General features: G+C 40.6%; 1 protein-coding gene across 11 annotated transcripts; it reads left to right on the top strand.

The window, feature by feature from the left end:
• Positions 1-8,164: 8,164 nt before the first annotated feature.
• wt1b (WT1 transcription factor b) lies at positions 8,165-16,429 on the top strand. Of its 11 annotated transcripts, none has more exons than XM_069684060.1 (9): positions 8,165-8,582; positions 11,395-11,517; positions 12,428-12,527; positions 13,764-13,844; positions 14,208-14,310; positions 14,433-14,580; positions 14,853-14,942; positions 16,070-16,162; positions 16,308-16,429. In XM_069684060.1, the coding sequence occupies exons 1-9, from the start codon at positions 8,165-8,167 to the stop codon at positions 16,427-16,429; spliced, it is 1,278 nt and encodes a 425-aa protein (XP_069540161.1). The 11 variants fall into 11 exon arrangements, with proteins under 11 accessions (XP_069540161.1, XP_069540081.1, XP_069540482.1 ...); XM_069683980.1 differs by having other exon boundaries at positions 14,205-14,310; XM_069684381.1 differs by having other exon boundaries at positions 8,195-8,582; positions 16,070-16,153.

Below are 16,429 nucleotides of genomic sequence, written 5' to 3'. Positions count from 1 at the left end.
GTGCTCTGTTTCAACCTAATGGCAGCAGCAGAAAAAAAAAGAAAAGAAAAGAAAAGCAAAAGTCTTCCAGGAATTCTGACGTTCCTGTCTGGATAGATCGAGTCACTAATAATGGAGCGCTCTCTTGTCATCAGAGTGTGTTTATATTAGGCACACTCACGGGCGGCTAGGAGGGGCAATAAGAGTTTAAAAGGTACATTCATGCAGAGTATCAAATTTGTTTCAATTGGGGATATATTGCACAATATTTGGCTGAAGGAGAGACACGCCAGAGCTCAGAAATCATAATAAGAAGCACGTTTAACTGTGTGACCCTGTGCTTCCGAGATATCATTCCGAGTTTTCCGGTTGTGCTGATTAATATGATGCTGAAGACAGACAACAGACAACCATTCAACTCTCTGATTGAGACATTTTATTGCTCATGCAGGGGACTACTGTATTTTTCTTTCACAAAAGATCTACTATAGGTTTTTTCAATTTTATTTTAATCCACAAAATGATAACTTGCGTCGAGAGGTATAGTTTAAAATGTGTTTGCAAAGCAATCCCATTACTTTCAGCCATCTGCTGCATTTCAGTACTAACCCTTTTCTCTTCCTGAGAAGGAGAAAGTTGCAAAAAAGCGGCATTTCCCTAAACACACGCGTCAGAGTTGACACACTGTGCCGATTGTGGTAATTTTTATATTTTCCCATCATTGTGCACATACTGTGCCTCCGAGTCATCCCGTAAACATTTGCTCTCTAGCCTGAGAAATGAGACTCCAGGGTGTGACAACAGACATTTACCGCTACAGATATCTCGAGATGTTTTCTGATGACTGTTTACGCCCCAGCCACAGCTGTGAGGGTGTGACAGCATGGAAGAAGCTGTGGTTTACTGTAAGGAGCTGATAAAGGCCGGCCTTGGTGCTGACACACGGGCACCTGCTGAGGATGAGACAGAGGTTGTTCATGAGGTTGTTCAGCTTAATCCAATAAGAGTGTCACTGACATGTGTAATGTGGTTCCTTTAAATAACAAATAAAAGGAACAGTTCCTCAGAATTTAAACTTTTTGCTTGTCAGGAAAATGTTTAGTCATCGCACAGGGTCTTTTTACTCGAGCTGTGATGATGACTGTGTGTCTTCAGCCTGCCATCAATTTATTAGTCAAAATTCTTCAGCGAAGACCTCCAACTTTCTCTTTAGGAAATGACTATATATCAACAATTAAATTAACAGCTGAGTCCATGAGATTTACAATCAACAGCAATTTTATTTTTTAGAAAGTCACACTGATAATAATATGTGCTCTAGTGCTGTGACGTTCGCGAACGATCCGATTCTTTTGAACGGCTCTTCGGACGACGGGAGTCGAGAGCCGTTCTTTTTATAGTTGTGCCCAAATTTCACTGCCCGTCCGAGATCCACTCCCCTATATGCTGAATTACCACAGGCAGCTTTTTTCAACTGCAGCTCCGATATACTAGGTCACATGCAGCGGAATCATGTCACCACAACATAGTGCCGACGGTGAGCAACATTATAACCCTCCGCCAAGTTTGTTTTTTGGTGACATCTGTGAGGTCATACAGAGTTGTATCATAAATTATTGACAAATCAGTGACGTTGATTAATTGTTCCTACATAATTCTGCTGTTTCCTTTAATTGCGCAGAATTTTAAATATAGGAGTGTGTTGACACGGGACAACGTAGCGCAGGCATGTTCGCAAGTCTGACCAACGAACGATGAGAACTCTTGGAAAGGAACCATAATAACCAGCTCCCTTTAAAGAGCTGTAATTCCAAACACTGACATGCTCACTTGTAATCATATTTTTTAGTTGCTCTCAAATCTATATCTGAGTAAAGAATTGATGGAACAGGAAATGAATAATGTCTCCACAGAGTGAAGCCCAGAATCACAGAAAGTGCAGGGGACAGTGAACTTAGAAACACACTGCAAGTAGAGCTGGAGGTCATGAAATGCAACAGTCCCCTCAGTTATGGTTTAAACTACAGACTAAAACAAAATGGCATTAAATCACATAAACCAACATCCTCTAAATACACACATCCCCAACAAAATCTTTAAGTAACAGTAACATCATAGTCATCAAACTAAACATTTAGTCCAGCACAAGGCATGATGGGAAACAAGGCATGATACGTCGTTGCTACAGTATAAAGTTTTCTATATTTTTCTTACTTTCAACGAACCCTATTAAAGTGTGGGCGTCGGGGGCTTCAGCACTTAAATCGATCGTCCCATATACACAGTGGCCACAGATCTCGATGTGGTGGCCCCGTGTTCGACTCACACCCTTGACCCTTTGCAGTGTGCCATCCCTCCTATCTCTTCCCCTGTTTCGGACACCAATCACTGTGTATCATCTCTCTCTCTTAATAGAGGCATAAAAGGCCCAATTTTTAAAAAATCAATTCTACTTTTTTTCTAAATATTTTTTTTACAGCTTTTGCCATTGTTGTCCAAAACAGAGCCCCAGCCATGTCACCCACGTGACCCCAGCTTCGGCGTTCCACAGATAAACTGGGGAAGTCAAAACAGACAAACGAATGTTTTGGATTTGTTCAACTATCACAGAATTTATTGCTGTAGTAAAGACCTACTAGCGCAGAAATGTATCTTAATCCGCAGCTAAAAATAGTCCCTGACAAATACTTCTGTTTTGTATCATTTGCTAAAAACAACAGCTGTGTGAGCTGTTTTAGCAAATTAATTAGCTTTATTAAAAAGGGTTTAATCAAGTATATATTTGTTTTTACAGTTAGTAGGAATCCCAGATAATCTGGGAAGTCAAAAGATACGGAAAGACAGAATTACAAATGGTTAGTTTCTGTCTTTTCTTTGGATTTGTTGACAATATCAAAGATTTGGATTATCGGCACCCCTCTCCTTTAATGACTCAGTGTGGCGTTGTTCTGCAGTTTGATCTCACTGTTTATATTCTTTGGTTTTAATTATTTCCTCTTGGACTTAATCCAGGAGCGTCCAGCTTTGATTGTATATAAATACGGCAGAGGGAGGAATCTTTGGTTTGGTGATAGAGGTTGAAGGTGATCATCAACAACAAGAAGAAGAAGAGAAAGAGACCGTGTGTGTGAAGGATCACTGGAGCAGTGTTGTGTCTGACACATGAAGCATGGAGATGCCCGCTCTCCCACAGATCTGTCTTCTCCGGCTCTTATCTCACGTCTGATATGCACCACTTTGAAGATGTGAGAGCGAATTAAAAGCTGACGATTGTTGTTTTTCAAGTCGGGCAGAGGAACAATGACCGCACTGTGTGAAGCCGAGTTTGATTCAGACCTCAACAGGAATAATTAACTTCATATATTATATTAATGTTTCCAAATGTATCCTTTACTGTATAAAGCCCTGAGCGATAAGCACCAGTGCGTCTTTGTTATCTCAAAGAGCAGAAGCCTGGCTGTCTCAAACTTCCAAACAGAGCTCTGAGAAAGTAGCGAGGGAACACAGGAATATTGTTCTGCCTGTGTTTTGTTTGAAATTGTAACCATTTCCTAGAGGCCACCGGCAGATAGGGGAAATGATGAAACGTTACAACACACTGCTGTTTGCTGCGTTATCATGTTTGTTTCCATGCCCACACAGAAAAGTGAAGGACTGGGCCCTTTTTTATGCTGCTCTCAGCACATGAAAATCACACCTGTTACTCTTTTTTGCGGGCTGTTTTGGTCCTCATATCAAAGCCATTTTAAAACTGATAACTTATTATTTATAATCATGTTGCTTTAAAAAAAAGCAGCTCAACAAACTGTCTGTTTCAGACACAGTAGCATGAATACCGATGTTTATTAAAATGGAAAAAGTAAGTACGTTTTTCATGTCTTGTTTCACGCCAGGTCACATGTCTGTGCAGTTTATCACACATCCCTCTGGCTGAAACAAAAGCCTTCTCAAATTTCCGCTAACGCATCTCCCTGTAGAAAGTTAACATCTTGTGTATTTCTTGTTAAGGGTCACAGGCAGTATTGACCATTACCCTTCCTCCACACAGCCCGTGTTGTTGTTTTAAACCCTGAGTTAACCACAGATTGATCTGAAGAATGGGTGTATTCGGGGACCGCCATCCGTCATAGAGGGTCTGAAAGGCTTGTTTTCTCCCGGCCCCGTCACCTTTGATGAATCCCCGCTAAAGACTCCACTGGGGAAGGCACGGCCAGCATTTTCTTGGCTCAGGCGCTCTGCCTTTTCCTTCACTCTCTCTCCGTTTTTTGGCGGGATACTTTTAATTGTGCCGCAACCTTTTGTACATGTAATACATTATTTTAGTTTGTGTTTGTTTGTAGTGGGTGGACCAAAGGGAGATATTAATTATGTTTGCTACTATTTTTAAGTCAGGAGACATCCTCTGAATGACTGGGTGTTCCTCTGGGGTACTGATCTGCCTTTGCACCAGTTTAATTCCCAGAATAGAGTCAAAGTCAGAGCGCACTTCATCTTCTCCTTGACTGCAAAACACGCAGATGAATCTGTCTATGAGCTGTTAGGGGCATTTGTAAGGTTATGACCATTGTAATGGATGACATCATATACACTGTCAGACTGACTTTTACGTCCTTGATTTATGCGTCTTTTTAAATACTTTGACATACTTCCATAGGGCTGAAAGTTCGGACAGTTTCAGGCCTTCATTCGCTTCACTGGAACAAGGGTTTGTTTCTGACGTCCTATCCAGCTGCTGATAAAGACGACCGGTCTTGCAGCAGCGTTGTGAATCTAATCACTCTGTTATCAACAAACTAAACAGGTCAGTATCTGCAGGGTTGCATCCAGCTTAGATCAGAAAAGTCACCAAAAGTAGAATTAACTCAGAAGATACATGTGTGACCTTGTGCAATAATGACTGATGCCTCCTCAGCAGTTTGCCAGCTGATTTCATCACTCGTACAGCGACTTTAAACTTCTCTCCCTCTCTATCTCTCTCTCTGCTTTGTGTCCTTTTGTCCCTCCCCCCACTCAGCCATCACTTCTCTTTAAGTTGAATTAGAGGTCACCGACGTTCACTGGAATCCTAGACTCATATTCCAGATGGTGACGACAGGAACTGGCTGACACTCTTCACCTCACAGCATCCTCGTCCCTGATGATTTTCTATCTCAAATCTGCTCATGATTCTTAATATCTCTCTTTTTAAAATGAGTGTACTGTTTATTATAGGGTAACGGAAGTCGTTTGATTTGACCGCCAGCTCTCTTTTGCTCTTACTCCCGACCCCTCTGGTGTAAAACACGGCATTAGTTGTAGGCCTAATGCCTAATGTTCGAAGACTTCAGGGAGGGGTCTCTAATAAAAGTTTTTTTTCTTATCTTTATTAAGCAATGTCCAGAAAATGTAGGCTAAAGCTCCTGTGAGGAGTTTTTAACTGGTTATGAAACAGGCTGAAATGAACACTGATGCCTCTATATGACCTACAAAAGCAAACGAGACCATCAGCGACAAGATTAACAGTTATTTTTACGTCTGTAACTGCTGCCACTGGGTCGGTGTCAGATGTAGCAATATACAGCATGTAGACTAAGATGTATTTACATTTTTCGTCAAAAAAATACACAGTTGATGGTTTGTGTGACCGGTAAAAAAACGACATGAGGGTGTTTAAGCTACAGAGTATTACTTAAGTATGTACAGGACAGATTCAGCAAAGAGATGACGGAGAAGACGTATCGCTTTTTTTTCTGGGGTCGCCAAGATCGACACAAAATGAAAGTTCCTCACGGAAGCTTTTATAAAATATGATGTCTTGATGAACACAGTCGGCTTTTCAGTAATTCGATATCATATTTGAGTCCATAATTTAATGCATGATCTGTTAAAATTATAAAAGAATATGATAACAAACTTTATTTGCATAGCACCTTTTATGACATGGTTGCAAAGTGCTTCACAACAGCAGAATAAAAACATAATTAACTTTTTATAAAAAGACCATTATAGTAATACTAAAGTAAAATGGATTAAATGATGGAAAATTAAAATGATAAATTAATAGAATTAATTAGACATGTTTCTTTATTTTAGCAGGGATGATGCACAAAGAACATTAACCTTATACAGAACAAGCAAAGGTGTGTTGTACTGAGTTTTAGCAAATGGCTTTTTTCTGCCCGTAGTCCCTGCGCAGGTCAGTAAAAACATTACATCGTAAGAAGACATAGACATTAAAAGAAGATTAGACATTAAAAGAGTACAAAATGCATCCCCCACCCCCTGAACACACACGAGATTACACAAAAAGCTAACATTTAAAAGAGCACGCTGACCCGTACCCACACAGAAATAGACATTTAAAGAGCCCCCCTCCCCAACACACACAAGATTACACATAGGACTAGGCATTAATAAATGCACAATGCATCCCCGAGCCACACCGCCCCGTCCCCATCACAAATTATGTTGGCATGTTTGCTGACTGAGTATCCACTGTTCTGACACACGATAGAAAGTCTGAAAGTTTATACACAGCATGGAATTAAGTTTTTCACTGTATAAGCTTTTACTGTGCCTTTGAGTAAAGCCCTATACAAATAAAATGTATATTTATTAAATGTAAAATGATATATGTAATCACTTTTTAATCCACATTATTATTGCATTGTTTTTTATCACCACTCTTTGAGCTGACCGTGATAGTACACAGAGTATATCTTTAAAAGGCCTCTGAAAACGTTTCAAGCTTTGAAAGAAAGAAAAGAGGAATCTGACAAACACAATAATGTTAAAAGATCCACAGCAGCTGCCTTAAATTTATAGACATATTCTAAGTGACTGCATTCCTGTGTAGGTCCACACAGAGTTAAGTTTGAGTTAAGGTCAAAACCTCTATCTCTTAAGCGCTCACACACACACAGACGCACACACACACACACACACGCAGAACTCCCCCTCTCCTGGACTAATAAATAATTATCCCTTTGTGTGATGTGGCTTTCCTCCAAGGCCGTGTAGTTTATGCGAGTTGCTTTTAACAAAAACAGAACTGTTTCCAAAACGGAAAATAATTCAGATCTGCTTGTTTTATCCTTTTTACATTTTCAGTAGTAATTAATTTATCTGTGTGTTCGTTAATCGTGATTCAATCCAGCATCATTGAGAAATATACTGAATAAAAAAAAAAAAGACTCTTGTAAAATGTAAACACAAACACTAGAATAAATACATCAGAAAGAATTATACAAATGCATTTATTTATTTTTTTTCACCCATTTCGTTGACGTTGTTGCCTCATCCATTTGGTAACTTATTTTGAAAGTGGGGTTTTCTGAAACCAAATGAGTCAGAGGAGTCAGAAATGATGGATGTCTGAGAGGACACGAGGTCAACAGTGTACCAGAAAGCAAAACATTTCACTTTTGCTGAAACATTTTTTAATTATTCATCGATTGTTAAGAAAAAGGTTTAATTTGAACATGTTCAGATTGTCAGAATTTGAAATAAACACACACGCACACATAAAATTAATTATAGTTTTATTTTTGACAACCTGGGCGCACAACACTTTTACTCTTTGACTAACTGATACTTGTGTATGGCTTTAACTCCATCAGCACATTTCTTTATTTTCGGAGCATTTAAGCAAAAGTACCTCATCCTTCCTTATACAAACACTTCTGATGAGCAACACTTGAACTTGAACAAAGAATACATTCTAACGGGGGTTCATGCAAATGTGTCGTTACTCACAATCTCCTCAGAGCAGCAGTGTGTGCTGGCCGGGGCAGAGCAGGGGAGTCATCTTCTTCTCAGCCTCCCTCGCTCCTCCCCCCTGTCCTCTGAGTTATTCACTATTTGAGCCTTCAGGAGAGGAAGGAAAGTCAGACATTGTAGAGACAGAGGGACAAGGCACTGTTACCCTTACATACTCCCTCCACAGACAGCCAGGGAGCGTGAACTTTGGCGTCCATCATCATCATCACTAACTCACTTATTTTAACTGTTAATTTCATCACTTGTGGCGACAGAGATGGCTCCTATAGTGCACCGCGATCACTGATGTTTGTTTCCTCCGTTACTTCTTCTTCAGGTACTCTTTTTGTTCAGGAGATTATTACTGTGTGACTTTTTGATCTCCATCAGCGTCTCCTCCTGGAATACCACCTCTCCTTCTTTGGACTTTCTCGACCCGCCTCTGCTCATGCTGACTGACCCGTGTGGAGCCATGTCCATGGGGTCAGATGTACGAGATCTGACCCTCTTATCTCCAGCGCCTCCCGTGCCGTCCTTACCGGGAGCTGGTGGCGGCTGCGGGATGTCTGTCGGTGGCGGACAGTGGACCCAACTGCTGGACCTCCACTCTGGCTCTCCCTACAGCTCCCTGCCCTCCCACCACTCCCTCATCAAGCAGGAACCAAGCTGGGGGACCACCGACCCGATAGAGGACCCTCACTGTGGACTCGGGGCCTTCACGGTGCACTTCTCAGGCCAGTTTACAGGCTCGGGCCCCTGTCGAGTCGGGGCCTTTGGGGAGCCATCTGCAAGTCAACCCAGGATGTTTCCCAGTGGGACGTACCTGCCGGGCTGCATGGAGAGTCCTCCTGCAGCCAGGAACCAGGGTAAGCATGCACTGTCCCACCACATCACCCCTGTTTCCAACTAAATATCTCACACAATGCAGGTTTAATTACATTTCCTGCTTTATGCATTCATGATAGATCTCCATATTTAGGGTGTTGTCTACAGTGTTGTGTCTGAGCAGGATGTTGTGTGCAGTACTGGGTCACCCCGTCCCGTGTCAGGAATAGGCTTGACAGCTTCTGGTAACGCTCTGGCACAGATCCATATGATGGACTTCTTTTGCAATGGTGTTGCAGGGCTTCTCTGCAAAAATTAACGTTTGATTTTCTGTTCATCACACGGTCAACGTTAGATAATTAGCATGCATTCAATATTTTGTATTTGTTCATAATTCACAACAAGAGAATGAGCGAGACTGTTAATAAGGTTTTAAATGGTCTTATAACTCAATTAGATGTCTGTATTGATTGGATTGTTTCAGAAAAAACATTTAGCCAAGGTGTCCAAGCCCAATTTAATCAATATTTTAATAACACATTAAAAACAATAAGAACATTAGATTAAAAAATTACATTACATCAGTATCATACCTTCTTTTTTATTGGAAAATGCAGTGCTCTTAAGCATGAACTCCACACGCATCCATCTTAAGTTCAGCTTCTTTTACAAAACTCACACTCAAGTGATGCTGAAGCCGCACACTAAAAACCAGTGGGTCAAACTTGCCTTAATTTTGGATTAAAAGCACCAACAGTTCCGTGTTAACGTTATCCAGCGTCCCCGGATAACAGAGAACCACCTAGCGAAAGCGCCTGTTTTGGCCTAGCGTTATTTCATTGTAATACTGTGGGGTTATTAATGCTGTTATACCAAATATGGTATGGTTGTAAACGGTTATAATCTATTTTACTTTTTCAATGTACATTTGTTAAAGAATAAATTATAAGGGTACACTTCGTTCCCTACAACTAACCATACATATGTGTAAAGTCAAACTTGAGCTCCCTATAATAAGAAATACACACATTATAAGACATATAATGACCTGTTGTGTCACATTCAGCGGGCAAACAAGACCATTTATTCAATAAGACAAGAGCGCGGGGCAAAGGCACATCCTGAGTTTGAACATATCCCCAGAAGAATTCACTAAAAAAAACCACTACGATGAAAAACTAAGATAAGATGTAAACCATAACTTTGATGAACTGCTCCGAACGATACCTCTGGGGTTTTAATCCTGGTTCACCGGGAGTTTAGCAGTTTTTTTTATCTCGAATCTTATTCTGGAATCAAACTTTATTTCCTGTGAAGTGTTCACATAGACCTGATGGCTCTGCCAGCACTGTAAACAACGCTGGTGTCTTTTGGGCTTCATTTCTCCGAGTTCAGAGCATTAAACCTGTGCGAGTCTGTCGGCGTGACATTCAGACTCCTGTTTGCTTAGTGGTCGTTTGCTTCTCAGCAGGGATTTAAATAAGAAAATCATGTGAGTCATTTTTCTCAGTAACTTTTCAACATCCCTCTCAGGCCTGACTCAGGGTCTATCACCCTGTCCATGCTGTGTCTGGACTATTTAATTACTTTTTTACAAGGGCTGGATTTATAAAAAGTGACGTGACATTTTTATTTCCTTTCTTAGTCCTACGAGGAATTTAAATGCACTTACAATCCACCTTTTTAACCCTTAAAGAGAAGAAGGTTGTTTTAATATAACACAATGTTGCACAACCTTTTTATTAGTTTGACTCCCTCCACTTTAACAGCCTGGATTTAACTGTATACACTATTTACAATGAAACTACTATCAAACACATATACTGCCTGTAAATAAACCGACCTGTTACATAATAACTTATTTAAGCATCTTTTGCACTCCTCACCATTTTCCTATTGTCTCACTATCTAAGTTTTATTGTTGTTCTTTTATTTTATTATTATTGTTAATATACATATATCTTTCAGCCTGTAAGTAGTAGTTTAAAGCTTATGTTACCTTCATCGAGCGTGTTGTCTTTGTCTTAAGCGTAGGTCTATTTCTGTGTATGTACATGGAGACAATAAAACTACAGTCTAATTCCTCATATGTGTACATATACCTGGCCAATAAAGCTGATTCTGATTGTAATGAATGGGCTAAACAGCCTTCTAATAAAATATAAATTATTTTATCCTCATTATTATCCTCTAAAAATCAAACAATGTGCTAACGGCTCAATACAGGTAACTTCAATTAAAGGTCACGTCTTTTTTTACATTTCTTTCATACTTTTTTTCATATATATATTTTTTAAATGTATGATTAAGGGATCATGTTGAGGTTGTGAAAAGGCCCGACTCGCCCAAAGGTCGCCACTTGCATAGTTCTGCTGTATGTGTATGTTAAATAAACAATGCATCATTTTCAAATAGCTTTCTTTAATGTAAAATTCTTCTCTAACTGTACCTAAATGCATTACAATCAGATAATGCAATAACTCACAATGCTCGCTGTTTCTTATAACTTTAATTAAGTTAGCATACATGCAATTCATCACTTCCCTGCCTTGTTTTTTCACTGAGCGACCTCTACAGCAGCTCATCTCAGCCCGTCTCTGCTGTGTTTGCCAAATTTCTTTTTCCACCTGCCATAAATATTGCAACCACAAGGCCAAAGATAGATGAGGGGAAAAAGAACATGTTACAAGGAAAAGGGATTTACTAGTTTAATGAATGTCTCTCTGTGGTAACCCTGCCAGAGACTAAGAGCTACTACCCGGGGGATTCAGATAACCGACCAGATACCGGAGACTCCAAATGACTCCACCAGGTAAATAAGATTATTAAACTTTATGTTGTTTCTCTTTTCAGGTTATGGAGCCGTGAGTTTAGACAGCAACCCCAGTTATGGCCACACTCCGTCTCACCACGCCCCTCAGCTCTCCAGCCTGTCCTTCAAACACGAGGACACGCTGTCACCGCCAAACAACATAGGTAAGCGTCTGCATCCGGACGTCTCCGCACTAAATTGACTCGCAGGCTCGAAGACTGTCATGTCACCGCAAGGTTATATAAGTAACCCGTTATTTTTCATATCACAGCAGACTTCGCTGTCATCCGTTGTCCTTCATCTCCGTCCGTCTCTCCACACACGCACGTCCAAGCACGCTCTCCTCTCGCTCTTTAAGCACACGTATGGTTAATGACTCTGATAACTGCAGGAAACAGCTTTATGTGACTCTGCAGGAATGTCAAAAACTGTCAGGGGACCAATATAGTATATGAGGCTGAAAAGCACCACTGTTCCTGATTGACCCGCCGCCTCTTTGAAAAGAAGCAGTGCAGACATGCATGTGCAGAAGTTTGCCTTTGAAATTAACTGATTTTTATTGTATAAGTAAACGTTTAGAAGTGTGCTTTTATGTGTTTTTTGTACTTTTAAAGAAGTAATACACATTGTTTTCTATTTTTACAACATTATTATAAGTTCCTTTGTGTTCGGGAGAAAATCAGGGCTGCAAACTGTGTGTCTCCTTTTCAATCACTTTTAAAACCCCACTTTTTAAAAACTGCCTTTCAGTGATTTTATTTGTGTTCATGATGTTTCTGTTTGTTTTCTCTTTGTGTTTTATAAAGTGTTTTTATAGTTTACATCACTGTAAGTCTCTCAACGTTTTAAACATGTGCTGATTTTATCGTGAAGAACTTTATTTTGAAAGGTTCTATAAATAAGAGTTGTTATTGTTATTCTAAGATAAGGATATTTTTCTGACGTTTTGTTGACCAAAAGTAATGCATCTTGTTTAAGGAAAACAATTGGCAGATAAATCAAAAATGAAAAAAATATATATATAGTTTTTTAGTTGCAGCCTTTTTTAAAATCTTTTTCTGTTTTGTTTCTCAGTGGAGCAGCAGTACCCGGCTCCTCCTCCCATGTTCAGCTGCCACAATCCTCCAGAATCCTGTCCGAGCAGCCAAGCCCTGCTGCTGAGAAACTACAACAGGTACAATTATCCGTCACCTCGTGCACTTATTGTTGCTTCATTTGACTCCTGCTACCTTAAATCCCCTCACGGCGCAACTCCACTCCTCCTAAAGTTTTCAGACTCCTCACTCATCCATTAATGTCAGATTCTTTCCACTAACACCACATGCAGCTCGCTCCCTCGCTCGCTCGCTCGCTGGTCGTTTTTTTTTTTAAACGTGTGAACTCCCTCTGATCCTGCGTTGAGCTCTGCGCCTGCCTCTGCACTGTCTGGATTGTGAATCCTAATTTGTTCTGAGGTTAAGTGCTGCCCACTGGTGCTCAGCAGGCCAAAACAAACAGTGAGTGATCTACTGCTGATGTGTCGGAGTCCACCCCGAGGAAAAATGAGGAGAAAAGTAAAAGAGACAAGCTCAGTTTAAGTGAAAGTTAAGCAGGGTGCTTGCGGCTGGAAATCGTCTTACTTCGACCTCTGAATGTGTTTCCAACTTGTTTTCATTTTGATGCAACCCATCTGAAAGGACAAATTAGGCTGAAATTCTTTGAATGCCGCCCTCCGATGTTGTTGTAGAAAAGGAACATGTGCTACCCAAATACTGGAACAGCGCTTGATAAGAGGAGGGAAGACTCGGCTGTTGTTTGAGCTTATGGCATGAGCTGGAAACCCTCAAACAAACACACACACACACACACACACACACTGTGCATGCATGTCAGATATCAGTGAGTCTTTCCACAGTCTAACATAGCTCAGAGCTGATTAGCGAGCCATCACCATCCTTCCCTCAAGGACTTCTCAAGGAATGCCGTCCAGAATTCCCCCGAAACTGTTTCCCGCTTTTTAATGATACTGAGGACGGAGTGATGTCATGCACTGGGCCACGGTGTGCTAGGCACGGAGGCACTCACCCCCGCAGAGTGCACGATCGCCTCTCCAAGTGTGTGTGTGTGTGTGCAAAAGTGTGAACTGCCAAGGTAAAGAATGGCTCAGAGCCCATGTTTTTTAATGAAGCCGGTGAGAAGGGTGCAGGGCGGACAGGATGTGTTAATAAGCCGGCAGTTTGGAGTTCCCCCTGAATGAAAAGTCCTCATTATCCTTACAAGGCAAGAGAAAAGACAGGAAGAGGGCGTGGAAACATAAATATTGTCTGGGTTTTCCGAAAGATAACTAATAAATAAATAAAGAAAAATACAACTATGACACATTTTCTCCCTCTTCATCTTTAATAATCCCTGCGCCGTATGTTTCCCTCAGTGATAACCTGTACCAAATGGCCTCTCAGCTGGACTGTGTGACATGGAACCAGATGAACTCCCTGGCATCCTCCATGAAGAGGTGAGCATTTCATCTGTATGTATTTGTTTAAAATAACACAATGCATTCTTCAGCTTTGAGCTTCTTTTGTGGTGGTGGTGGTGCGGAGGAGGAGGAGGAGGAGGAGGATTTGACCAGATGGCTGTTGGCCTACTGCCTAAGGAGATCAGGAAGTAGAGAGGGACATATTGTGTGTATGTGTGCGGATATGTGTTTCTATTGTGCGTTTGTTAAAGACTAATTTTAGTTTCTGCAAAGTGAGGACACTTTGACTTCTTCAAGGACTTGGTTTAAGTCATCAAGAATTGTTACGTTGTCAGTTTTGTACTTAAAATGTTCAGTGTTTTAAAATAATTCATCGTTTTTGCTCCTGCCCAGCAGCAGCCATGCAGCCAGCTATGACACTGAACCCCCAGTCCCGCCTCCACCCATGCTGGTCAGTGCTCAGTACCACATACACACACACGGTGTCTTCAGAGGGCTTCAGGTCAGTCGGAGGGAACATACATGCTCTCAAAAAACGTCCTCAGCAAATACATAAAGTAAATGAATACATCAAAAAGAACTTCTCTAAAGGCCTCCGCCATCTTCTTCTTCTCTCTCTTAAAGGATGTTCGACGGGTTGCTGGTATCGCTGCACCGGTTGTGAGGTCATCAGAGGCCAGTGAAAAGCGTCCGTTTGTCTGTGCTTATCCCGGCTGCAGCAAGAGATACTTCAAACTGTCACATCTGCAGATGCACGGCCGCAAACACACAGGTGAGATAAAGTGACTAACACCCCCTTTTTTCCTACTCAGACCTCCAACTGCTGCTTTTTTATCAGGCGCCATGAGAAATGACAGACCATTAAAGATGAGCTAGACAGGGATACAATGTGTCTGTGTCCAGGTTTAAATGTGTGTAGCTGTAGTAGATTTACAAAGCTAGTGCATTAACTTCCCGTGTTTCTTTTTGAAAATAAAGGTGCTGATGTTATTTGAATGTGGATGATGATAATGATGATGATGATGTGGGTGTTGTATGTTGCAGGAGAGAAGCCTTACCAGTGTGACTTCACAGACTGTGGCCGCAGATTCTCTCGCTCAGACCAGTTGAAGAGGCACCAGCGCAGACACACAGGTACGCCGACTTCAAGCTACTTTATGACTTCCCTCCAGGGCTGTAGCTTCCTTTTTTATCCTGAAATTTTTGGAAGCTTTAGAAACCTGAACGGAGATAACTTTTTACAATATTAAAAAAAACGCATGTTAGGTACTTTATATAGATATAAATTAACAAATACAAAGGATTTACTGTTTCCTGGCTGAGTTTTATTCCTGGCGGTTCAGAGAAGTAATATGTATCCCGAATTTCCCCACTGGGGATCAGTAAAGGATTATCTTATCTTAAATCATAGAAAGTGTAAATGAACAGTAACCTTACAGTTTTATTACAACAACTAATACATCAATTTTTGATCCAAATTGTCTAAAATTAAAGGCTTACTGAAATAATGACCTCATTGTTACAAAGCAGAGGTAATAATTTACTTTTTTTAGTAACACTTTAAAATTTAACACAAGGAGTCCACAAATTGCACCTTAAGAAATGTTCCCTCAACCTGACAACGCTTTAATATGTCACTACTTCACTTGTTGTATTTTTAAAAACACATTTTATTTTACTATATTTAATTATATTTATATACACAATAATCCTATATTATAAATTAATTGCATTATTATCTGTGAGGCAAGAGATTGACTGCCAGTGACTGCCTCACTGTATTTGTGCATGTGGCAATTAAGGACTTAAAAATAGTAATAAAGAATAAACTTAGTACAAAGAATAAACATGTTGACGTAACCTTATAAATGTAGGGAGGCAGCTGCACCTCCTTTTTGTTGAAATGTATAACCCTACATGAAAAGAAGACATTTCTAGGATATGTATAATTGACTCATTTGATTTGGTAATTGAGTCTATTGAATTTAACTCCCAAGGTCCCTTTTATATAGTTTCCCTACATTAATAGCCAATAAATTAAACGTACTGTCTGATTTTTAATTATTTAAATTTATAAAAGGGAATTTTTTGAATTTGGACCAAAACACAAAATCTGTTAAATCTTCCAGAACACTTTTATTTTGAAATTCCTCCACATTGATTGCTTCCTGTAATGTTAAGTGTAAACATTTGACCCTCACCCCTGCCTCTGATTTCATTTGTGTCTCTGCCACCACAACAACCGTCTCCTCTCTGTGCAGGTGTGAAGCCTTTTGAGTGCGAGACGTGTCAGAGAAAGTTTTCACGGTCAGATCATCTTAAGACACACACTCGGACTCATACAGGTAAAACAAGTGCGTATACCTTTATTTTCTACCTTTCCATTATCCGTCCGGTTGTTAAGCTGCCCCCTGGCTTTAATGGAAAAAAAAGCTGGCACTCCCCAGATTGAATTCACTCTAAAGCAACGATTTCCCGTCTGTGTCCCCTTATCGTCAGGTGAGAAGCCCTTTACCTGCCGCTGGTCCAACTGTCAGAAGAAGTTTGCCCGCTCTGACGAGCTGATGCGCCACCACAGCATGCACCAGAGGAACCTGACCAAGCTGCAGCCTGCCATCTGA

This window comes from Semicossyphus pulcher, unplaced genomic scaffold, assembly GCF_022749685.1.
Source record: "Semicossyphus pulcher isolate SPU_LCO1_2020_fin unplaced genomic scaffold, fSemPul1.0.p SCAF_1, whole genome shotgun sequence".
NCBI lineage: Eukaryota > Metazoa > Chordata > Actinopteri > Labriformes > Labridae > Semicossyphus > Semicossyphus pulcher.
The sequence above is the reverse complement of the archived record's forward strand: the minus strand, read 5'-3'. Positions and strand labels throughout refer to the sequence as shown.

What these genes read in the sequence shown, in the direction of transcription:
- wt1b (XM_069683980.1), top strand. Translation starts at nt 8,165, where the DNA reads ATGCTGACTGACCCGTGTGGAGCCATGTCCATGGGGTCAGATGTACGA. An exon ending in TCCTGCAGCCAGGAACCAGG is followed by an intron (nt 8,583 to 11,394) that starts GTAAGCATGCAC and finishes TTCTCTTTTCAG; the next exon opens with GTTATGGAGCCGTGAGTTTA. An exon ending in GTCACCGCCAAACAACATAG is followed by an intron (nt 11,518 to 12,427) that starts GTAAGCGTCTGC and finishes TTTGTTTCTCAG; the next exon opens with TGGAGCAGCAGTACCCGGCT.